Raw genomic sequence first — 25,542 nt, forward strand, 5'->3', positions numbered from 1 at the left:
CTTCTAACTAATCTCCATCCTTACCAACTCTGACTATTTTCTTTGCTCCTGTTGTTTTTATTCTAGCCGTCCTAATGGGCAATATGGTGGGTGATACCCGTCTGTGTCAGCCTGATAATTTTGAAAGCATTTTAAGTCCATAGCAGCTTTTTAAATTTTTATTTATTTATTTAAGAAAGAGAGCATGTGAGCAGGAGGAGGAGCAGAGAGAGAGAGGGGGAGAGAAAGAATCTCAAGCAGACTCCCTGCTGAGCACAGAGCCTACACAGGGCTTGATCTCACGACACTAGGATCATGATCCAACCTGAAATCGAGTCAGACATTCAACTGACTGAGCCACCCAGGTGCCCCAAACTGCAGGGTGAGGTTTATGGGATTATTTCAAAAGCCTACACCCAACAGCTGTTTTCAGGAGAAATAGGGAGACTTCAGAGCACCACTGTATCAGCAAAGCCACAGATTAGCAAACCCACTGAGATGAAACAGAGCTGCAGACCTTACATGTGCCTCAACAAAGACCAGCACAGCCCTTACAGGAGATGATGAGAACTTCCCCTAGATAGCTGTCCCTAGAGTAAAGTTTCACTGCTCACACAACAACTGGTCAGAACTTAGCTGGACTTGAAAAATGGAAAACTATGAAAGTTCTAGCATCAATAACAACCAGAGCAGCGAGCTTCTCAGAGAACCCCTCCCTGTTTCTGATTCAAAGGATGATGAGAATTTCAAATGCTCTTTCACTTAATTATTTGCTCTGATGGGTTAGAGGCAACTACTGTGTTTGAGGACACAGTTCACCCAAGATCACTCTTATTGCTTTTTTTTTCTTTTTTAATATTTTGTTTATTTGACAGAGTGAGAAGGTGAGAGAACAGAAGCAGTGGGGAGGTGCAGAGGGAGAAGACCCCGCTGAGTAGGGAGCCTGATGTGGGGCTCCGTCCCAGGACCCTGAGATCATGACCGGAGCCAAAGGCAGACACTTAACTGACAGAGTGCCCCAGACCGCCCTCATTTCTGGTGTCAGTTATAAATTGAGGTTTCCTTGAGACTGCCTTCCTCCCAGAACTGACTAGAAGCTCTTAACACCCACAGCTACAGCTTATTCCAGGGGAAGGATGGTACAGACTGCGATGAGCTGAGGGAGAAGCACACAGCGCAGCTTCTGTTGTTCTCCCCCCATGCAGACAGGACAGCTTTACTCTCTCAGCTTCGATGTGTGATGCAACCCAGAGTATCATCAGTCAGGGACGCTCACCCACGCACAGGGTCTGAGTGTGTATGGGGCACTATCATGTGGGCACAGTCAACCAATTGGTGGATTGCCCACAAGGTCGATCTCAGCCTCCTGATGCACAGATACCACGTGATCCAAAGCCCCCTCTCAGATCATACTGTGGGTCTCTCTGGCCCCCAGCCTAAGTCATACCACTGGACTATCCGGTGTGACCCAAGGCTTCCCTGCAAACAGAGACCCTCCTCCGCGGCATGACATTATCAGAAGTGGGGGACAAAGGCCAGACCTCTTTTTGGAGAAGATGAAACTCTAATACACAGGTTCCCAGTCCATCTCCAGGAAATGGTGAAGTGCAGGAGGGTAGGAACCAGAACCATCTTGGTCTCTCAGGGCCAGGAATTTTGTTGGATGCAAAGAGTGAGGACTACCAAAAAAGGAAATTCTTCCAGTATTGAAATATTTGGGTCATCGGGGCACCTGGGTGGCTCAGTGGTTGAGCATCTGCCTTGGGCTCAGGTCATGATCCCGGGGTCCCAGGATCGAGTCCCACATCGGGCTCCCCACAGGGAGCCTGCTTCTCCCTCTGCCTGTGTCTCTGCCTCTGTGTGTGTGTGTCTCTCATGAATAAATAAATAAAATCTTTAAAAAAATATTTGGGTTATCATCAAGCGAGAGGGTATGAATGGGGCTCTGCCTTCAGGGCTGCCTCCTGAGCTACTGGGAGAGAAGGCTCTTCCTCTCAACATGATGGTCACTGCGCTGGAGTGAACACTGAAGTCCCTGGAATCCATATGTTGAAATCCTAACCCCCAATGTGATGGTATTAGGAGGGAGGGCCTTTGCTAGGTGATTAGATTGTGAAGGTGGAACCTTTGGAATGGCATTAGTACTCTTATAAAAGAGATCCAGGGGAGCTTTCTTGCCTTCTTACCTCTAAGTGAAGGTACACCAAGATGACAGCCATCTACAGGCCAAGGAGAGAGATCTCACCAGAACCTGACCTTCCTACCACGTTGATCGTGGACTCCCCAGCCTCTATAAGAAATTAATTTCTTATTATAAGCCAGACAGTCTGCAGCATTTTCTTATAACAGCCTAAAGGAATAAGACCATACTTGGCTATACCCACCATGCCCTGCCTCTCCTGAGCTCTCAGGTTGTCTTCTCAACTGTAGCCCCACAAAAGAGCTCCCCCCCCAAAAAGTTCTTTCTTTTCCCTAAGAGCAGAAGGGCCCCAGGGACAGAGATTGGGCTCCTCACAGGGTCCCCTACTCTGGCTGACTGGCTTTGGGCAAATCACAACTTCACTGGGCCTCAATTCCAGGGGCTGGGCTAGAATCACCTTTCTTGGGCCATGGGGCATGTGTCACTCTTGGCATGGGAGACACTTAGAAGGTTTCAGTGCTGTGAGGGGTCTGTGTCCTTTGAAGTTTGTGCTATGTTCCTTATCACCTGTCCCCCTGGCTGATGTCCCCGTGTATTGAGGTTGTGGCCACAGGGCTGTCTTAGTAGCTTCAACAGATAACAGTGTCCAGCTAGAGTGCATTTCATCACTGATTTCTAAAAGTAATTTTTATTTTTTTATTTTTTAAAAGATTTTATTTGTTCATTTATTCATGAGAGACACAGAGAGAGAAAGAGGCAGAGACATAGGCAGAAGGAGAAGCAGGCTCCATGCAGGGAGGCTGACATGGGACTCGATCCCCGGTCTCAAGGATCAGGCCCTGGGCTGAAGGCAGCACTAAACCACTGAGCCACCTGGGCTGCCCCTAAAAGTAATTTTTAAAAAAACATGGTTAAGGGGTGCCTGGGAGACTCATTGGTTAAGCATCTGCCTTTGGTTCAAGTCATGATCCCAGGGTCCTGGGGTTGAGCCCCACGTTGGGCTCCCCTGCTCAGCGATGAGCCTGCTTCTCCCTCTCCCTCTGCCTGCTGTTCCCCCTGCATGTATTCTCTCTCTCTCTGTGTCAAATGAATGGATAAAATCTTGTTTTAAAAATCATGGTTAAATATATATAACATAACATTTACCATCTTAACCATTTTTAAGCGCCCGATTCAGTGGCATCAAGTACACTCACATTGTTTTGCAACCATCTCCATCATCTGTCTCCAGAACTTTTCCATCCTCTGAAGCTGAAACTCTGTCACCAGGAAACACTGACTCCCCGTCCCCAACCCCAGCCCCTGGCACCCACCATATACTTCCTGTCTCTATGGATGTGTACATATCCCTCATACTTCATAGAAGTAGAGTCACACAGCACTTTTCCTTTTTTGTAAAAGCTTTCACTCAGCATAATATCTTCAAGATTCATCCATATCATGTTAGATTTTCCTTCCTTTTTAAGGCTGAATAATATTCCACTGTATGGATGGACTATCTTTTGTTTATTCATTCATCCATCAATGGACACTAAGGTAGTTCCCACTTTTGGGCTGCTGTGAGTAATGCTGCTGTGAACACGAGTGTGCAATTTTCTCTTTCAGACCTTTCTTTCAGTACTCTTGAGGAAATACCTGGACATGGATTCTTGGATCATATAGTGATTCTATTTTGAATTATTCCAGAAGCTGCCATATTGTTTTCCATAGTGGCCATTATCACATCTGTTTTTACTGTTCTCTTGTAATTAGAGCAAGTGGTGCTGGCTGCCATGTATAATAATGGTAGAATTTTTTTTTTTGAGAAGCTTCATTAGATAAAACCGTGAACCCCCTGAAATAAAATTAAAGTCTGCTAAAAAATCTGGGTGTTGAGGCATACCCCAGCTGCTCTGACTTTGCTTCAGGTGGAGTTGTAGGCTGAATGTGAATTTTCAAGGTGGACTTTTTTTGTTTTTGGCTTTCAATGTGTTTTCTTTTGCTAATGGTACAAATACTTCTGTTTTCTCCTGCTGTTAATCTGGAACAAACCTTCAACAAGGGGGTGGACTGGAAGATTTTTCTGACATTCTTTCTGGTGATCTTACATCTTCCCTCTTCATGGTGTTTCCAGGAGATATTTGCTGGTCTGTCATTAAAAACACAAACTAACATGGACTTTGTAGCAGTCACATAGCCTAGGAACTGCTGGCATATTAATTTCTTCACACCCGTTTTGCCAGGATAATAGCTAGCAAGATTGCAGCTAATAGAACCAGTCCCAGCTGTCTCCATGGTAACATTGTACCGTACCAATGTCACCTTCATCCCGCCAAGAACATGGTTCATAGGGCCAGTCCCAGTCGTCTCCATGGTAACATAGTACCCTATCAACATCACCTTCATCCCTCCAAGGACATGGCTGCACAGAGATCAAGGTAGAGCCAGGAGGAGGAAAGATACTACTATATTTTTAAATCTCTCCTTACACCGTTTCCATCTCTATAGATCAAGTTAACAATATTTAAAAGCAGAAAGGCTTATAATGGGCTTTGACATTTTTATAAGGCAGCATTTCAAACCAGAGTATCATAGAGCAATGGTCTCAAACTGTACAGGCAAAAGCATTCTCCTGACTACATGATGAAGTAGAATGAGACTTCAGGTATGGTCTCAAGAGCAGAGACTGCTAGGAATCATACTCTGAAAAACAGTAGCATTATGATGGCAAGAAATCTGAATATAATCTATGGCCACCAGGATCTAATGCCTGGGATCCAGTAAGTACCAATCATTGTTCAATGAATGGGCAGGATTTCACATTTGTAGCAACTTAGGTTGTCATTTAAGGTCATCTCAAAGACTTCTCTACAGAACATAAGATGCAGGATGTAGATTCATTATTTGTTTACTACAAATAATGACTATCATCGTCTATCCAGCCTCTTATAACAGAATACCACAGACTGGATGGCTTATAACCAACAGAAATTTCTAAGTTCTGAAGGCTGAGATATAGAAGATCAAGTCCTCAGCAGATTTGATTCCTTTTTTTAAAAAAGATTTTATTTATTTATTCATGAGAGACACACACAGAGAGAGAGGCAGAGACACAGGCAGAGGGAGAAGCAGGCTCCATGCAAGGAGCCCAATGTGGGACTCGATCCTGGGTCTCCAGGATCACACCCTGGGCTGCAGGCGGCGCTAAACCGCTGCGCCACCGGGGCTGCCTGCAGATTTGATTCCTGGTGAAGATTCATTGCCTTCTTATAAAAGTATTCTTATTGTGTCCTCACATGGTAGAAAGAGGGGAAGAGAGAGCTCCCATGTGCCACAAATCCCATTCATGAGAACTCTCCTCTCATGATCTAATCACCTTCTGAAAACCCTACCTCCTAACGTCATTACGGTGGGGATTAGGATCTCAACATAGGAATATTGAAGGAATACAGACATTCAGATCATAACATTGAACATTGGCTGAGTGTGTAGTACATGCCAGGCACCAGAGAGGTGGTAGTGAACAAGAGAGACAGATCTCCAGTTCTTCAGACCTTCATCCAGTGGGGGAGATGGGCAGAAGAAAACATTAGTGAGTACTAGGGAGAAAGGCAAACAGGGCAAGAGGCTATAGAGTGAGTGATCTCAGACAGAGTAGCCAGGGAACACCTTCCTGAAAACATGATGCTTAGCAGAGCCCAGAGTGAGGAGATGGAGCCAGGCAGTAATATGGGGGGTGGGGAGCTTTCAGGCAGCAGAAACAGCAAGTGCAAAGGTCCTGAGGCATGACTGCACTTGATGTGCTTATGTTCAAGAAGAACTTGGAACTGCAGGAGCAAGTAAGGGGGGAATAGAAGACGATCCAAGGGGAGTTTTTAGGACATTATGAATACTTTTGTGGTTACTGGATAATCTATGCTGCCCTTATAGACACCTGGAAAGCGTTTAGCAGATTTTGAGGGCTGAAGAAAAGTCCATCTTGATTTTCTTCTCTAATGTGTTATATGCTGAAAATTATTTTCCTTAGATGCTTTCAGAGGTGATGGAGAGAATTTTTTGTTATTTTTTTTGTTGACTTGTTTTATTTTTAGGCTAAAGCACATGGTCTCACTTAACTTCTGTCACTTAACAGAGTCTCTTGCCTCCTGGCCCTTGTATCCTTCTGTGTAACTACCTAACCCAGAAGTCCCAGGGTGATGTGCTCCACAGAGGTGAACTATGTAGAAGCCATTGCTGAGGCAAGGAGGAACAATGGTTAAGACCTTGGGTTGAGCAGGACTGTTTGGTCTGATTCAGGTCCTACCACTTTCCTGTAAGATGGGAACAAGGGAATGGCAAGAGTATCTGTATGAACAAAGTAGAAATATTTTTTTTTAATTTTTTTTATTTATTTATGATAGTCACAGAGAGAGAGAGAGAGAGAGAGAGAGGAGAGGCAGAGACACAGGCAGAGGGAGAAGCAGGCTCCATGCACCGGGAGCCCGATGTGGGATTCGATCCCGGGTCTCCAGGATCGCGCCCCGGGCCAAAGGCAGGCGCCAAACCGCTGCGCCACCCAGGGATCCCCAAAGTAGAAATATTAATAAGAAAATGTGAAAACCTAAAAAGAAACAAAAAAATTCTAATGCAGATTTGAGCAGCTTGAAGAAAGAATCAGCACAATTGAAGTTAGGGACAATAGTAATTATCGAGTCTAAGGAACAGAAAGAAAGAAAGAAGAAATGTAAACAGAACTTTAGGGACTTGTGGGAAACCATTAGGTAGACCAACATACTCCTTGTGGGAGTCCTAGAAGGAAAAGAATGAGAGATGAACTCAAAGAGACCCACACTGGGACGCCTGGGTGGCTCAGTGGTTGAGCGTCTGCCCATTCGGCTCAGGACATGATCCCAGAGCCACGGGTTTGAGTACTGCATTGGGCTCCCTGTGGGGAGCCTGTTTCTCCCTCTGCCTATGTTTCTGCCTGTCTCTCTGTATCTCTCATGAATAAATAAATAAAATCTTAAAAAAAGAGAGACCCACACCAAGACATATTATAACCAAACTATTGAATGCCAAACACAGAAGGAATCTTGAAAGCAGCAAGACAGAAGCAACTCATCACATACAAAAGATCCTCCAGATCATAGCAGATTTCTCATCAGAAGCTTTGAAGGCCAGAGGCAGTGTTCTGATATATTCAAAATACAAAATGAAGAAAAGTGTCAACCAAGAATCCTACATCTGGCAAAACTGTCCTTCAAAAGTAAAAGAGGAGTGAAGACATTCCCAGACAACAAAAGTTAAGGGAGAGCTTCACGACTAGACCTACCTGCAAGACTTGCTCCAGGGAGTCCTGCAGGGTGAGTTGAAAGGACAAGAACTCAAAAAAAAAAAAAAAAAGGACAAGAGCTCAAAGCTATGTGGAGACATAAAGAGCTCAATGAAGAGAAATACATGGCTGATTATAAAAACTGGTATTCTTGTTACTACAATTTTAACTCTATTATTTGTTTTCTACATGTTTTAAGAGGCTAATGTGTTCCACAAATTACTGGTTTATGTTTTTGGACACCCAATGTGTGAAGATATAATTTGGGGACACCAACAATTGAAAGAAGTGCGAATGGAGCTGTGAAGGAGCCCAATGTTTGTTTGTTATTGTTGTTAAGCTGGGATAAATCCAAATTAGTGTTATAACTTCTGGATGTCAAATGTAATCCCCAGGGTGATCACAAAGAAAATTTAAACATTTCACTACTATGGGGCACCTGGGTGGCTCAGTGGTTGAGTGTCTGCCTTCAGCTCAGGATGTGATCCCGGGGTCCTGGGACTGAGTCCCATATCGGGCTCCCCACAAGGAACCTGCTTCTCCCTCTGCCCATGTCTCTGCTTTTTTATGTGTGTCTCTCATGAATAAAGAAATAAAATATTTTTTAAAGAATAAATGTTCCACTACCAAAAAATTAAATATAAAACAGGCAGAAGATAAGGGACAAAGTAGCAATGTGACAGAAGTCAGTCCTCTCATTAGTCAGCCCTGAACAGGAAGGAAATTCCACCCCCTGCTACATGGACAGACTCAAGGACATCATGCTCCGTGAAAAAAGCCATTCGCAGAAAGACAAATACTGTCTGATTCCACTCATATGAGATCCCTAGAGGAGTCAAACTCACAGAGTCCAAAAGCAGAATGATGAGTGGCTGGATGTGTGCGAGGGGACGGGGAGTCACTGTTTCATGGGGACAGAGTCAAACAGTTGGGGAAGATGGAAAAGTCCTGGGGATGGACAGTGGTGAAGGCTGCAAAGCCATGTGAATGTACTTAATGCCACTTAAAAATGATTGCAATTGTGATTTTTTTTTCTAGAGTGGAAGAGAGAGCAAGGGGAGGGGCAGAGGGAGAGAGAATCTTAAGCAGTCTCCATACCCAGAGTGGAGTCCGACACCGGGCTTGATCTCACAACTCTGAGATCATGACCTGAGCCAAAATCAAGAGTCTGATTGTTAACTGACTGAGCCACCCTGGTGCCCCTATGATTGTAAATTTCATGTATATTTCACCACAATAACGAAAAAGTATATGAGAAATTTTTTTTTAATTTTTATTTATTTATGATAGTCACAGAGAGAGAGAGAGGCAGAGACACAGGCAGAGGGAGAAGCAGGCTCCATGCACCGGGAGCCCGACGTGGGATTCGATCCTGGGTCTCCAGGATCGCGCCCTGGGCCAAAGGCAGGCGCCAAACCGCTGCGCCACCCAGGGATCCCTATGAGAAATTTTTTAAATGAGCTATCAAACCATGCAAAGACACGGAGGAACTCTAAGCACATATTTCTTTTGCTTTAGTGAAAGATACCAGTCTGGGAACATTCTCTACTGTATGATTCCAACCATACGACATTCTGGGAAAAGACAAAACTTTAGAAACAGAAAAAGATCCGTAGTTGCTGGAAGATGTAGATGAACAGTAGATTTTTAGGGCAATGAAACTATTTTGTATAGGACTATAATGGTGGGTCTGTGCCATTATTTTCAACGTCCATAGAATGTCCAACACCAAGAGTGAGCCCTGATGTAAATTGTGGGCTTTAGTTAGTAATGTATCAATATTTCTTCATTCTTTATTCTTCATCGGACACTAATGCAAAATGTTAGTCATGGGGGAATGGGGAGGAGAGTGGGGATATGGACACTCTTTGTACTTATTGTTTAATTTTTATGTAAAACTTAAACTGCTCTGTAAATTAAAGTCTATGAATTTTTACAAAATGCATATCCCATCCCAACTGCCTAGGACCAAGTCCAGGGCCCCCAGTCCAGTGACACTTCAGTCTTTCCTCTGCTTAGATGCCCACACCTAATAACATGTGAGGTCCCCCCATCCCCATGCTGGGTCCTCCAGCAGTCTCCCCCTTTGTGATCACTGGTCTTCCCAGCTTCTGGAGGAGGGTGGTGATCTAGTAGGCAAGACGTTGTGTGAGGGTCTAAGGAACCCAAGTACCGTGGACAGGTATGAGAGCTGTATATTTTTAAGTCCTTTTTTAGGTTAATTGATCTTTAACCAGATCACCAGAATGATCACCAGATTCACCAGAATGAGCTGATGTTGTTTCCCTTAAAAGGGAATGAGGGAAAGAGACCAGGAAATAAGAAATGGAAAGGAGGGATCCCTGGGTGGCTCAGCGGTTTAGCGCCTGCCTTTGGCCCAGGGCGAAATCCTGGAGACCTGAGATAGAGTCCCATATCGGGCTCCCGATGCGGAGTCGGCTTCTCCCTCTGCCTCTGTCTCTGCCTCTCTCTCTGTGTGTGTCTTTCATGAATGAATAAATAAATAAAGTCTTAAAAAAAAGAAATGGAGAGGAATTAAAAGACTTATGACTTCGCTCTAGTTTCCACAGGAACACTTAAATGGCTTTAAATCCTGCCCTCAACAGGATTCAGTGTGTAATAATTCATCATGAATTAATCATTAAAAACCTATTTGTAAGCATAAAATTTCTGTCTCTTATCATCCTAAGCCCTTAATAAACACACTCTTAAAATTCGATCAGTTAATTAACTTGAATTTAAATAAAACAAAAAAAAAATCAATTAGTATTTTGGCAACAGGCACTATTTCCCTACAGAGCCTCAACAACAAAAGGTGAAGACAAGGGGGGGCATCGCTCTGGTGGCCGGTCACACCTGCATCTGAATCCACCAGGGAGCCCTGCGCACGTGAGAAAGCAGCTCTGTGAGTAGCTGGCAGCAGCCCCTCAGCTCAGTGAGGCCACTCTGTACAGGGATCCCTCAGACCAAAGAGAAACCACGTGATTCCCAAGCCATTCCCCACTCTTCTTAAACCCTGATTTCTCATTAAACCAGACAAAAGCATCATTGGACAAAGAGATGGTGGCATTGCACTCATGTGAAATCAGGACTTGGGGCTACTTTTTCTCCCGGCTCTCCCAACTGCCAAGCTCATCTCTACAGATGGCAGATCCAGCTGGCACTTCAGTTAGCAAACTTTTTTGGGTGAGATTGTGGACAAGCCCCCTTAAAGGATGAGGCAAGAAAAACCTCAATTCCAAGGAAAACAACTAGTCATGAAGCTCTGGTTTTTATTCCAAAGGAAGCAAACTGAACTTTCCCTCCAGGTGGTTTCCAGATCAGCCTTAGTTCAAGGCAAAGACCAGATCAACCCTAGCACTGGGAACAGTGCATTGGAACAAAGGGGGAAATGGTTTCTACCAACCTGGGTAGAGAGAAAGGGGGAATCTGGCTCCCTCTCGTGGTCACCATGTGTCACACACTCGTTGGCGGCCCCGCTTCATTGCCACCTGCCATCATCATGCACCAAGTCATCTCTGAGGTCACCAGCACATCTTTCAGTAGGTGCATAAATATACCGTGGTCATCCAAATAGTCAAATATATAGAGATAGAGTTAGAGGTAGAGATAGAGATAGAGACAAAAAATATATATGGAGAGAAAAAGAATCTATAGAGACAGTGAAAAGATCAGGGGTTGCAGGGGAGATACATGAGCAGAGCATAGCAGAGTTTTATGACAGTGAAATTATTCTGGATCATAGTAATGGATACGGGATCTCGTGCCTTTGGCAAAACCCATAGAATGTTCAGCACAAAAACTAAACCCTAATGTAATCTATGGACTTCAGTTAATAACTTATAAATATTGCTTCTCCAGTTGTAACAATGTTCCCCACTAATGCAAAGTAATAGAGGAAACTAAGAGGTGGAGCAGAGGGGATTTATGAGGATCTTCTGTACCATACACTCAATTTTTCTACAAACCTAAAATTGGGGTCTATTTTTTCTGATGTCTATTTTTTTAAAAAATCTTTATTTGACGCATAATATAAAAACTGATACAGAAAGCAAGTACTGCATGAAACCAGTTATAGGAGGTCCATAGAGGATCTATACACAGATCTACAGAAAGTAGATGGTGGGTGCCAGAGTTGGGGAAGGGGAAAATGAGGAGTTCATGTTTAATGGGGATGGGTTTCAGTTTGTGGGAAGATGCAGAGTTTGGGAGGTGGATGGTGTGGACGGTCAGTCAACAACATGAATGTGCTTAATGCCACTGAAATGTATGCTTTGAAATGGCCAAGATGGAGGGGCACCTAGATGGCTCATTGGGTTAAGACTTAATTTCAGCTCAGCTCATGATCTCAGGGTTATGAGGTCGAGTTCCACGTTGGGCTTTGTGTGGGGGGTGGAGCCTGCTTAAGATTCTCTTCCCCCTTCCTCTCCCTCTGCCCTTCTCCCCCCTCTAAAAAAATAAAATATAAGTAAATGGCTAAGATGGTAAATTTTATGTGATGTGCATTTTACCACAATTTTTTGAAAGATGCTTAGAGGGGGGAAAAGATCATACAATTCTTTGAAGACACTATGGGAAAAACCCTTTCTAGGGCAGCCCTGGTGGCGCAGCGGTTTAGCACCGCCTGCAGCCTGGGGTGTGATCCTGGAGACCCGGGATTGAGTCCCACATCGGGCTTCCTGCATGGAGCCTGCTTCTCCCTCCGCCTGTGTCTCTGCCTCTCTCTTCACTCTCTCTGAATGAATGAATAAATAAATCTTAAAAAAATCTTTCTATAAAGGTTTCTTTTTTAAGGTTTCATTTATTTACTTGAAACCAAGAGATAGAGATATTGAGAGAGACCACAAGCAGGGAGTAGAGGAGAAAGCAGGCTCCCCACTGAGCAGGGAGCCTGATGCTGGGCTCGATCCCACGACCCTGGGATCATGGCCTGAGTCAAAAGCAGCTACCCAACCGACTGAGCCACCCAGGTACCCCAGGAAAAGCCCTTTCTAAAGTTAGCATGGGAAAAACCTTTCCAACTGTGGATCTAGAGCTACAAGACTAAATATTGATAAACTCAACTATATGAAAATAAACTTTGGGGCTCCTGGGTGGCTCAGTTGGTTAAGCATCTGCCTTTGGCTCAGGTCCTGATCTCAAAGTCCTGGGATCAAGCCCCGCCTGGGGCTCCCTGCTCAGCGGGGAGCCTACTTCTCCTCCTTCTACTGCTCCCCCTGCTTGTGCTGTCAAATAAACAATTTTCTTTTTTTTTTTTTTAATAAACAGGGGCACTTGGGTGGCTCAATGGTTGAGCATCCGCCTTCAGCTCAGGGTGTGATCCCGGGACCCTAGGACCGAGTCCCACATCGGGCTCCCTGCATGGAGCCTGCTTATCCCTCTGCCTGTGTCTCTACCTCTCTCTCTGTGCCTCTCATGAATAATAAATAAAATCTTAAAAAAAAAAAAAAGGAGACCCCAGAGAGCTCCCGTGTCCCTTCCACCATGTGAGGGCACAGCAAGAAGTGTCTACAATTCAGGAGAGAGCCCTGGCTCTGCCGGGCCGGCACTCAGGTCTCAGACTTCCAGCTTCCAGAACTCTTTGAGAAACAAACACCCGTTTTATAAAGCACTGGGTCTGTGGTATTTTGTCGGGACACCCTGAATGACCCGAGACAGAACCTCGGCCCGGGCCATTCCACACTTTAGCTACACCCTGGCGTCCACAGCTTCTCCGCGGGAACTCCGGTAAGGACCCCAGGCCCCGGGAGCCACCCACCCACCCCGAGGTCAAGTGCAACTTCCTGTGTCCCCACGGCCTTGCTGCCACTTGCTGTTGGCACATCTCTGCCAGATTGTGGTGACTGTCATGTGGCCGACTGGGGTCCTTCTGGATGCTCGGCTGAGACCAAGGAAAGAGGCTTCTGGTCCCCACTTAACCAATTCCACTGCCTCATCTGGGGCCTCACCAGCAGCTAGCAAGCAGGGCCCTCAAGGGCCGGCCTCTCCTCAATCAACAGCCTCTCAAATGCTTGAAGATTACGAAGATGGGGCACCTGGGGGGCTCAGTTGGTTAAGCATCTGCCTTCAGCTCCGGTCATGATCTCAGGGTCCTGGGATCAAGTCCTGTATCGGGCTCCCTGCTCTTCAAGGAGTCTGCTTCTCCCTCTGCCCCTCTCCTGCTTGCTCTTTCTCTCAAATAAATAATAAATAAAATCTTTTTAAAAAACGAATACAAAGATCAATCACTGAACCAGCTTTTGAAAGAAACCTGGTTAATTAACATTTCTTACCATATCCTGTTCAGGGAGGTCATACCGTTGGGGTATTCACCAAACAGCTTCCTTGGACAGATTTTTTTGTTGTTGTTCCGCTGACCTTTACCTCCTGCCTTTGATGCTGTTAAAAAACAAGAGTAATACCTTTAACAAGCTCCAGTAAAAGTCTAGGAGAAAATGTAAACTCAGGGGCACGGGACAATGGGACCTAATTTCTTTTACTAATTTCAGTGTTGTTTTAATTTTATATAGGGGGCATATTGCCCTGGGGGAAGAGGAGAGTTCTATTCACAGGAGCCCAGAAGTGGAAACAACCCAGATGTGCAATATTTGAATAAGGAGTAAACCAGATGTGGTGGAGTCACACGGGGGACTGTTAGTCACCCATAAAAAGGAATGAAATCCTGTCACTTGCTACAACATGGATGATCGTCGAAAACACTAGGCGAATAAGAGATCAGACACCGAAGAGTCACGCAGTGTAGGATTCCATCTGTATGAAATATCCAGAGTCGGTAAATCCATAGAGATAAGCAGGCTGGGGACGGCCAAGGACCAGATGGCGGGGGGCATAGCAAGTGACTGCTTAGTGGGGGGTGCTCTATGTGGGGGAAGATAGAATGTTTTAGAAATAGAGGTGGTGGTCACACAATGCGAAGGTTCTGAGTACCACTGTATGGTACACCTTGAAGGGGTTAGTTTGATGCTATGTGGGTTTCACCTCAATGAAAGTTTTTTTTTAAGATTATTTATTTATTTATTCATGAGAATACACAGAGAGGAGAGAGAGAGAGGCAGAGACACAGGCAGAGGGAGAAGCAGGCTCCATGCAGGGAGCCTGATGTGGGACTCGATCCTGGGTCTACAGGATCACACCCTGAGCTGTAGGCGGCACTAAACCGCTGAGCCACCGGGGCTGCCCACCTCAATGAAACTTAAACAGTTGACAAACGTGGAGTCTTACCCCTGCCAACCACCCTCGCACTTTCCCCCTGAGCTTTCCCCTTGTTTTCCTTGAGTAACAAGGTCAGTGGCGTGAGAGAAAGGGGCGGGGGGTGGAAGGCCTGGGACCTCCCTGACAGCGCAGCGGCTCCAAGGATGTTGTTTCGGCAGGTCCTCCATGGCTGCGGGAGATGTGTGGTGTCGGGTCCGCGGAGCCTAGGGAGTTCTTGGCCACGTGCCTCGTCTGACCTCAGCTGACCTGGAAGGGCCATCCCCACAGGTTTGGTTCCTAATAACAAGTGGCTGTTCTTCATAACAGCTGCCAGGTGGGGAAAGGACACCGAGCCTTGCAGCTGCCCTCAGGGAAATCTTAAAGGGCAAGGCCAGGACTTCTCCTCGGGATGGCAGCCGGTTCTCCAGAAGCTCCATCTGGTAGGTCATGATGCATCAGTGACAGCTTACGTGAGATGCCAGTGTCTCACGAGCTCCATAAGGTACAGGAACAAAAGTATTGGGCGGGGCAGCCTGGGTGGCTCAGCAGTTTAGTGCCGCCTGCGGCCTAGGGCGCGATCCTGGAGACCCGGGATCTAGTCCCACATCGGGCTCCCTGCATGGAGCCTGCTTCTCCCTCTGCCTGTGTCTCTGCCTCTCTCCCTCTCTCTCTATGGATAAATAAATAAATCTTTAAAACACACACACACACACACACACACACACAAAAGTATTGGGCAGCATTTCGAGGCCCCTAGTGACCTCATTGATTCAGGCATTGAGCAAAAATCCTTAGATGAGAGGCACCTGGCTGGCTCAGTCCGTAGAGCATGCTCCCTCTTATCTCAGGGTTGTGAGTTTGAGCCCCACATTGGGTGTAGAGATGACTTAAATATATATGTTTTATATAAATATTTTTAAAAAATCCTTTGGGGCACCTGGGTGGCTTGATCAGTTAAGCATCCAATTCGATCTTGGCTCAGGTCTTCATGTCTGGGTCATGAGTTCGAGCCCCGCATTGGGCCCCAGGCATGGAGCCTACTTAATAAAGAAAAAAAAAAAAAGAGAGAGAGAGAGAGAGAAGCCTGGATGGCTCAGCAGTTAAGTGTCTGTTCTCTGTTCAGGGTGTGATCCTGGGGTCCTAGGATCAAGTCCTGCATCCGGCTTCCTGAAAGGAGCCTGCTTCTCCCTCTGTGTCTATGTCTGCCTCTCTCTCTGTTTCTCTGATTAATAAATAAATAAAATCTTAAAAAAAAATAGATGAAAGGCAGAAAGGAAATCTGACAGTGGGGGCCCAGCCTGGACAGCCAGTCCTGGCATGTGTCCCGATGGGATGCAGTAGTAAGCCAGAGCACCCACTTGAGCATGCTGGAAGCTCTGGGAGTGGTGGTTTGGTGACTTGGCTGTTTAATGGCATCACCTGGGGAGATTTCAAAAGTGTGGTTGCCTAGGCCCCTACCCTGGACAGTGATTTCACTGGCCTGGTTAGGTCATACTCCCCAGGTGGACCCACTGTGCATCCTGAGTTGAGAGCTGGTTTGCAGGAACTGTAGGGACAAAGGAACAGTTGAATGGCACAACCAGCTGACAGATCCATATGTGGGATACAGCTCACAATAGCTAAACCCATTTCTGCTACAGGCCAAAGTATGGGGGTGGGGAGACTTCTCTAGGTTAAAAGGAAGTTAAAACAACTAAATACAATGTGCGGACCTTGTTTGGTGCTAGATTCAAACAGATCCAAATTTAAGAAGACACGTTGAGACTGTCAGAGAAATAGGATCATGGACTGGCTTCAGATGATTCCAGAGAATTACTGTGGATTTTGTTCAGCATGACAAGCATGTTGTCACTGTATAAAAAATTCACACTGTAGTTATAGGGGTGAATTGATGTGATGTCTGGGATTTACATTAAAATACTCTAGCAGAAAAAAAAAATTAAAAAAAATACTCTAGCAGGGGACACCTGGGTGGCTCAGCGGTTGAGCGTCTGCCTTTGGCTCAGGGAGTGATCCCGGAGTCCCCGGATCAAGTCCCACCTTGGGCTCTTTGCATGAAGCCTGCTTCTCCCTCTGCCTGTGTCTCTCTGCCTCTGTGTGTGTGTGTATCTTATGAATAAATAAATAATCTTATAAACAAACAAACAAACTCTAGCAGGGTTTGTCTGGGTGGCTCAGTTGGGTAAGCATCGTAAGCATCTGCCTTTGGCTCAGGTCATGAGTCCATGGTCCTGGGATCAAGCCCCACATCAGGCTCCCTGCTTAGCACGGAGCCTGCTTCTCCCTCTCCTGCTCCCCCTGCTTATGCTCTTTCTCTCTTTCTCTGTGTCAAATAAATAAATAAAAATAAAAAATAAAGCACTCTACCAAAGAGAAAATTAAGAAAGGACTCCTTACCCAAAGGTGGCCAAATCTTAACCGTTGTGTTGGGTGATGAATATGTATAGAGGCTCAAACATACTTATGTGTTTGGAATTTTCCAGACAAAAGAGTTTTAGAGCTTTGTTAGCTGTTCTAAAACCTTGATGTCCTATTGGTGCTGCCTCTCCACTCAGGTGTCTCCCAAATCGGTACCTCTCATGTGACCAAATCTGGAGGACAGTGATTGGCTGAGAGTTTTTAAGAAGCCACATGCTTGGGGTGCCTAGGTGGCTCAGTGGGCTAAGTGTCTGCCTTCTGCTCAGGTCATGATCCCAGGGTCCTGGGCTCTCTGCTCAACAGCCAGCCTGCTTCTCCCTCTCTTTCTGCCCCTCCCCTCTGCTTGTCTGTGTGCACGTGCACACACACACACATGCACACTCTATCTCTCTCAAAAATAAATAAATCTTTAAAAAAAAAGAAAGATGGGATCCCTGGGTGGCACAGCGGTTTGGCGCTTGCCTTTGGCCCAGGGCGCGATCCTGGAGACCCGGGATCGAATCCCACGTCGGGCTCCCGGTGCCTGGAGCCTGCTTCTCCCTCTGCCTATGGCTCTGCCTCTCTCTCTCTCTCTCTCTCTCTCTCTGACTATCATAAATAAATAAAAATTAAAAAAAAATAAAAAATAAAAAAAAGAAAGATGCCTGTTCATGCCCTTCCACCCGTGGTCACTTTTAGAGCCCCTGGCGTCAGGGTAGAGCAAGTCTAGAAGAGCCCACCATGCACACTCAGGGGATTACAGCTGAGCTTGCTCCAAAGCCTGGACTAAAGTGAGTCATGAGGCCCCTGGAGCACAGAATTTGGGTAGATGCTGCACTTACTGGACTAGAGAGGGAGTCTTCCTTAAAGCCTATGCCATAGGCACCTCGCTTGCCATACCCTAATCCAGGTCCTACTGCGTTGGATGCCTTAGTACAATTCCCAGGAAACTAGGGAACTGGACAAGGTCCCAAGGCGAAGCGGGTGTCACTGCCCATCCCCTGCACCCCACGAAGTCTCAAGGAGAGGACCAGGCCTCTTGCTGACAAGGTGGGTGCAGGTTCGAGCGATGTGGTCCCTCCCTACAGCCCTGACTTCAGCTACTACCCACCTACCATCTCTAAGGAGCAGTGTGTGCTCTGAAAAAGGGATGCGTGCTGACTGCACTACCTTCGCCACCCACCGCCTCTCCAAACAAAAGCAAGGGGTGGCTGTGCCCTTCCCACTGGGGGAGGCCAGGAGCCGCTTCTGAGCCAAACCTCTGGTGCCCTCTGCCGGACGCCCTGATTACAACAACCTGCTCAGAGGACTTCAGCCAAGCCCTGGACTGGCTGGGAAAGCTGAAATAATTAAAGCCCATTAAGAATAAATTTTAAGAAAAAGGGAAAACTGGAAAATGTTCCTCCTGAATTCCAGTGTCTTTTGGCTCTGAGAGATAAGTTCCAGGCTCTGCCGCTCGTCTGTTTACTGAGCACTCCCCAGGGGCAGCCCTAGGCTGGGTGCTAGGTCCCCGCCACCTGGGCTATGGGCAAGGCTGGGGAGCAGCAGCCCCTGGGGTGACGGGGTCGGGGGTGGGGGCACGGATTCAGAGCTAGGATCTTACCCAGGCAGACACACACATTGTGGAATGCAAATGCATGCTGGGTACCAAGTGCTTTCTTGTGGTTTTGATATTTCTCACAATCCTGGACAGAATCGTTCCCATTTACAGATAAGGAACTTGAGGTCTGAAATCACTCCACCTGTCCTCGGTCAGTCACAAAGCCCGTAAGTGTGATTCAAATTCTATTTCTTTAAAAAGATTTTATTTATCTATTTGTTCATTTATTTTAAAGATTTTATTTATTCATGAGAGACACACAGAGAGAGGCAGAGACATAGGCAGAGGGAGAATCAGGATCCTCACAGGGAGCTGGATGCGGGACTTGATCCCTGGACCCCAGGATCAAGCCATGAGCAGAAGGCAAATGCTCAACTGCTGACCCACCCAGGCGTCCCTAAGATTTTATTTATTTACCAGAGAGTGAAAGCAATCACAGAGAAAGGCAGAGAAGCAGGCTCCCCGCTGAGCAGGGAGGGTCAGGGAGTGAGAGGCCTGTGTCTCTGCCTCTCTCTCTGTGTGTGTGTCTCATGAATAAATAAAATAAAATCTCTAAAAAAAAAAAAAAAAAAAATATATATATATATATATATATATATACACACACCATATCCTTGACTATAGTCACCGTGCTGTATCTTACATCCCCATGACCTACTTATTTTAGAACTCAAAGTTTGTACCTTTTGACCCCTTCACCCATTTTGCCCACCCTGCCCCCATTCTCTGGCAATTACCAGTCCTACTATGTATCCGTGAGCTCATTTTTTGGTTTGTTTTTTCTTTGCTTTTCTGGCTTTTTTTAGATTCCACATATAAGTGAGATCATTTGGCATTTGTCTTTGTTTCACATACTTCACCAAGCATAATGCCTTCAGGGGACCATCCGTGTTGTCACAAATGACAAGCCTGTCTTATTTTCTGTGGCTCAGTAATAAAATTTTCACATTTCACCACATTTTCTTTATCCATTCATCAACTGATGATCAACTGATGTTTCCATATCTTGGCTATTGTAAATAATGCTGCAGTGAACATGGGGGTGCAGATACCTTTTGTTTAATTCAGATAAATATCCAGGGGCAGATTTGCTGGATCATAAGGTAGTTCCTTATGATCTTTTTTTTTCTTTTTTTAAGGTTAATTTCAGAGAAAGACAAAGCATTGGGGGTGGGGGGACAGAGGGAGAGGGAGACAAGCAGATTGCCTGCTGAGCAGGGAGCATGGCTCAGGGCTCCCATCCTAGGACTCTGAGATCATGACCTGACCGAAATCAGCAGAGGCTCAACCCAACTGAGCTACCCAGATGCCACTAGATGATATGTTAGTCTATTTTTAATTTTTTGAGGAAACTCCATCCTATTTTCCCCAGTGGCTGCAGTACTTTACAGTCCCAACAGTGTGTGAGGGTTCCCTCTTCTCCATGTCCTGGCCAACATTTGTTATTTCTTGTCTTTTTGATACTAGCCATCCTCACAGGTGTGAGGTGATATCTCATTGTGGTTTTGATTTGCATTTCCTTGACTATGAGTGATGTGGAACATCTTTTCATGTGTCTGTTGGCCATCTAGATGTCTGGATGCCCATTATTTTTTTTTCTTTGAAAATTTTATTTATTCATGAGAGACAGAGAGAGAGGCAGAGACACAGGCAGAGGGAGAAGCAGGCTCCCTGCAAGGAGCCTGACGTGGGACTCGATCCCGGGTCTCCAGGATCGTGCCCTGGGCCAAAGGCAGGCGCCAAACCGCTGCGCCACCCAGGGATCCCTGGATGCCCATTTTTAAATCAGATTTTTTCCTGATTGAATTGTAGGAGTTCTTTATATATTTTGGATATGTGTATATCCATATATATAAAATATTATTTAGAAATGTTTTCTCCCGTTTGCTAGGTTGCCTTTTCATTTTGTTGGTTTCCTTTGCTGTGCAGCTTTTTAGTTTGCTGTCATTCCATTTATTTATTTTTGCTTTTGTTGCAGGTCCCCTTGATGCCAAATCCAAAAAATCATCACTAAGACCGATGTCGAGCTTACTGCTTGTTTCCCTCTGTGAGTTTTATGGTTTCAGATCTTAGGTTCTTTAATCTATTTTGAGTTACTTCATGCGTGTGGTGCACAATAGTGGCCCAGTTGCATTCTTTTGCGCGTGTTGTCCAGTTTTTCCAACGCTATTTATCGAAGACTTTCCCCTACCCCTAGTATGTTCTTGGCTCCTTTGTTGTAAATTAATTGCCCATATATGCATGGATTTATTTCTGGGCTCTTTATTCTGTTCCACTGAGCTGCATGTCTGTTTGATACTGATACCAACTACACTGTTCTCAGGAAGCCTGATGCCTCCAGCTTTGTTCTTGAGATTGCTTTGACTGTTTAAGGTCTTCTGTGGTTCTCTACAAATTTTAGGATTTTTTTTTTCTAGTTCTATGAAATGCCACTGGAATTTTGGTAGGGTTGTAGATTGGGGTAGTGTGGACATTTGAACAATATTCTCCCCATCCATGAGCCCTGAGTATCTTTACATTTATGTCTTTGGTTTTTTCATGGTTTTTTTTTTTTTTTTTTGTCTTTGTCTTGTAATTTTCAGCATACAGGTCTTTCATCTCCTTGGTTAAATTTATTCCTAGGTGGTGTTTTGATGTAATTATAAATGAGATTGTTTTCTGAATTTGTTAGTTATTAGCGTATATATATGCAACACTTTTGAGTATTTTTTATTCTTCAACTTTACTGAATTCACTTGGGTTTTTTTTCAAAGATGTTATTTATTTGAGGGTAGCCCTGGTGGCGCAGCGGTTTAGCACCGCCTGCAGCCCGGGGTGTGATCCTGGAGACCCGGGATCGAGTCCCACATCGGGCTTCCTGCATGGAGCCTGCTTCTCCCTCTGCCTGTGTCTCTGCCTCTCTCTCGCTCGCTCTGAATGAATAAATAAATAAATCTTAAAAAAAAAAGATGTTATTTATTTGAGAGAGAGAGAAGGAGAACAAACACAGGGTGGGGGCAGAGGGAAAGGGATCATGACCGGAGCTGAAGGCAGATGCTTAACTTACCGAGCCACCCAGGCGCCCCCGAATTCATTTGTTCTGTCAGTTTTTTTTTTTTTAAGATGTTATTCGTTCATTCATGAGATACAGAGAGAGGCAGAGAGACACAGGCAGAGGGAGAAGCAGGCTCCACGCAGGGAGCCTGACGCAGGACTTGATCCCAGGTCTCCAGGATCACTCCCTGGGCTGAAGGCAGGTGCTAAACCACTGAGCCACCCGGGCTGCCCTCTGTCAGGGTTTTTTTGATGGGGTCTTTAGCGTTTTCTATGTCATCTGCATATAGTAAGTTTTACTTCCTCCTTTCCAATTTGGATGGCTTTTCTCTTTCTTACCTAATTGTTCTGGCCCAGGTCAATCACAAAGCTGGTGTGAAAGCTGAGACTCAAACTCTATTTTTAAAAATTTTTTAAATTTTTATTTATTTATGATAGTCACACAGAGAGAGAGGCAGAGACACAGGCAGAGGGAGAAGCAGGCTCCATGCACCAGGAGCCCGATGTGGGATTCAATCCCGGGTCTCCAGGATCGGGCCCCGGGCCAAAGGCAGGCGCCAAACCACTGTGCCACCCAGGGATCCCCCAAACTCTATTTTTAAGTCCCACTTCTTCCCCAGACCCTAATGCCCTTATGAAGAGAAAGTTTGTCCACCTTGCTGTTTCTGGTACTGGGTGAAGCCTGGGGGATCTCTTCTGGGCTGACCAAAGGATGAGGAGCCAGTCCTGCACTGTTTCCCTCTCCCCAGCAGGACCAGACAAGCTTCTGCCCACAATGAACACAGGCATCATCCCATTTAACTCTCTCAGCATTTGCTGGGGCCCATACTGGACTGAGCACTAGAGGGTGTCAGGAGCTCAGCAGCAAACAAGACACCATCCTTTGGGAGCCTGTGTACACCCCAACACCCAGTCCTTGTTCCATCTACCAGTTCCAGTCCATGAGCTTTACAACTCAGAAGGCAAGAGGTACTAGAGAGGGAAGCAAAAATATGGTAAGACTCCACTGGGAAAAGCCAATCTTGCAACCAAAGACAAAGCCACATAGATTTTAGGCCTACACTAAGCCCCTAAATCCCTAGAACACTGGGAGCTATTTAGTTTGTTGCCAACAACTCCTCACAGCTGTAGGGGGACTGCACAGAACACACTCTGGCTGAATGTTAGAAGAGGCATTTAATAACCAACACAAGCAGTGAGCAAGTGCAGCTCTCTTTCAATACTTCTGATCACGGTGAAGAACAAGTCTCACTTTCATGCTGATGTGTCTTAAAGCTTTCCCTGAAGTTAGTTAATATCTGTCTTGAACAAAAACATCAGGATTTAGGCCCAGAGCCTTTGGCAGGTAACAGTATAGGACCATAGTTTAGTATCATTTGGTTTTTGTTCCCATTACATTTCATTTCTATATTCACTATTTCAGTATTCAAGTTTTATTTATGGCTAATGATAGCAGCATTTAATAATTCCTGGCAAGATGTTGTTAGGATCCAATACAGTACCCCAAGTTTGAGGATTAAAGCAAACCTCATTTGCTTGGGAGTTACCATTTGAATCATAGCTCTGCCACAGCCTTGGAAAAATCAGCTTTTTGAACATCACTTTTTCCATTGTAATGAAGATGTTGACTTACAAGATGCTCCCCTGTCCCAAAAATAAGGATATAAAAATCACCATGTGTCCAGCATACCCACAATGGAAAGCCTGAGTACCAAAACTGAATGACAAAATACATGAACTCAAATGTCACAGTAAAGATGGTTACTTCATCTCATGGGTTTTTTTTTTTTACTTTTCTTTTTAGTAATCTCTATACCCAATATGGAACTTGAACTCATGACCCCAAGATCAAGAGTCAGTCTTGCTCTTCCCACTGAGCCAGCCATGGGTCACCTAGGTTCACGGAGGTAATCTCATTCCTCTATCCATTTTTAAAGTAGGGTTATCACAACCTAAACACCAGCTCTGTAGACTAACCTATTCCATTCAATAGTATTCTGGGTTTCCAGGGTGACTGAAATAATAAACTGTGATTCCATAGTTAATTCCAGATTTAAAAAAAGCTTTATCCTTCCAAATCGGTTTGATATCACTGTCATATGTGGGGGGGAAAGGTTTTTGCAGAAAGATTCCCTGTGAAATCTATAGTCATACCACTGGCAATCTCCTACTTTGCTATAGTTTATTGTAAAACATTACCATTTGGGGTAAACTGGGTGAAGGATACATAGAATGTCTTTGGGTTATTTTTCCACTTTCTTCTGAAACTGCTTTTTAACTTTATTTTGAAATAATTAAAAATGCTACTCATGAAAATGAAAGAAGATAAACATTGCAATTCCAAATTTAAAGTGAAAATCTGGGGGCACCTGGATGGCTCAGTGGTTGAGTGTCTGCCTTTGGCTCAGGTGGTGATCTTGGGGTTCTGTAATCGAATCTTGCATCCGGTTCACCACAGGGAGCCTCTGCCTCTCTCTCTCATGAATAAACTTTTTAAAAAAAAATAAAAATAAAGTGAAAATCTGAATGGTATTAGGAGAGCTTTGGAGTCACCTGATAAATGTGGTACCTCGGTGGATGGACTGGGAAGCTCAGTAAAAAAGGCTTATATATATGTAAACGGCTCATTATTATTAACTCTGGCAGTGATAAACATTACCTGGTCTTGTCGCTTTGCTCTCCCCCAACTCCTTGACCCGAGGTTAGGCCTAGACCAAGCTAACTCTGAATCAGCTTCAGCTAACAAGGAACCAGATGAGCGGGAGAGAGGCCAGAAAGGTTGTGAAAACCCAGGTAAAGAACACTGTGCACATAATTTATTTAAGTCACTCTGGATCTGAGGCTAAAACACAGCGGATGCCATCCCGGTGGACGGTCAGCCAGCGCTCCGCGCCCTTCTGGATCCAGGCCTGGGTTTCATCTGGGGACCTCCGACCGCACCAGGGAGTCGGCCTGGCTCAGGGCGAGTTTGTCCTTCTTCTCCTTCTGCAACACCTGCTCTTCCCACAGCGCCTGGTCGACCTGATCGTCTGTGAGCACGACGGGCTTGTACTTCTCGTCGAAGAGGCGCTCGTTCGTCTCAGAATGCAGCTGATGGGGTCCGACGACGCGCAGATGGGCCGGCAGGTGCTGGAACTCCTCGTCGTTGATGTCGCAGTCGCGCATCCGGGCGGCCAGCACCCACCAGCGGCCCACGAAGCCCACGTCCAGGATCCGGTCCGGGAAGTCGGCCCAACGGGGCTGCAGGTAGCGGCAGCGAGCCTGGTAGAGGCTGGCCTGGGCGTCGACGGGCGCCTCGTACACGAGCGCGCAGAGGCCCAGGTTCACGTGGCGGAGGCGGCCGCGCCCCCGCAGCCAGAGCAGCCGCTGCACGTAGTCCTCGGAGGCGCGGTTGCGCGTGGCGGGGGCCAGCAGCAGGAGGATGCCCGACGCGTCGAGCAGCGCCTCCTCGAAGGCCGCCTCGCTGGGCGCCAGCGCGCAGCAGGCCGCCGCGCCCCCCAGCAGCCCCGCGTACACGGCCGCCCGCCAGGGCCGGGCCCGCGCCGCCGCCGCCGCGTCCCCGCAAGCCTCGGCGTAGTCTCGGAGCAGCACGCGGGCCCAGGAGCCTGAGGGGAGAAGCGGAACACCCGGGTGAGAGCAGGCCGCCGTGGCCACCCTCCCGCCGCCGCCCGCCGCTACTCACCCAGCCGCGCCCACACGCCCGGCTTCGCGGCCGCCGGGCCACCAGATTCTTCACGGTTTCGGGACCAAAATCTCTTCAGAGCGGCCGTCGCCATTCTCTTCCGGCTCAGAGTCCGTTTTCCGAAGAGAAACGCCTCGTGTGCGAAGTGAAAGGCCCGGGGGCCTCCTGCGCCAGCGTCGACGGTGCCGGAAGTGGCTTCCCATCGGAACAAGACGGAACTCGGACCGCTG

At 46.2% G+C, this 25,542-nt stretch overlaps 1 protein-coding gene and 1 long non-coding RNA gene across 2 annotated transcripts; one reads left to right on the plus strand and one right to left on the minus strand.

Moving 5' to 3' along the window:
• Positions 1-14,937: 14,937 nt before the first annotated feature.
• LOC129521683 (uncharacterized) lies at positions 14,938-23,501 on the plus strand. The gene is made up of 3 exons (XR_008666850.1): positions 14,938-15,040; positions 20,576-20,644; positions 23,435-23,501. It is a non-coding gene; the product is annotated as an uncharacterized LOC129521683 (long non-coding RNA).
• On the minus strand, positions 22,788-25,542 carry TIMM29 (translocase of inner mitochondrial membrane 29). Its single transcript, XM_055343369.1, has 2 exons — positions 25,313-25,542; positions 22,788-25,235 (listed from the first exon to the last, which is right to left on the minus strand). Exons 1-2 carry the CDS (start codon positions 25,404-25,406, stop codon positions 24,547-24,549), a joined length of 783 nt encoding a protein of 260 aa, XP_055199344.1. The 5' UTR covers positions 25,407-25,542; the 3' UTR covers positions 22,788-24,546.

The sequence above is a fragment of the Nyctereutes procyonoides genome, unplaced genomic scaffold, assembly GCF_905146905.1.
Source record: "Nyctereutes procyonoides isolate TBG_1078 unplaced genomic scaffold, NYPRO_anot_genome, whole genome shotgun sequence".
Classification (NCBI taxonomy): Eukaryota; Metazoa; Chordata; class Mammalia; order Carnivora; family Canidae; genus Nyctereutes; species Nyctereutes procyonoides.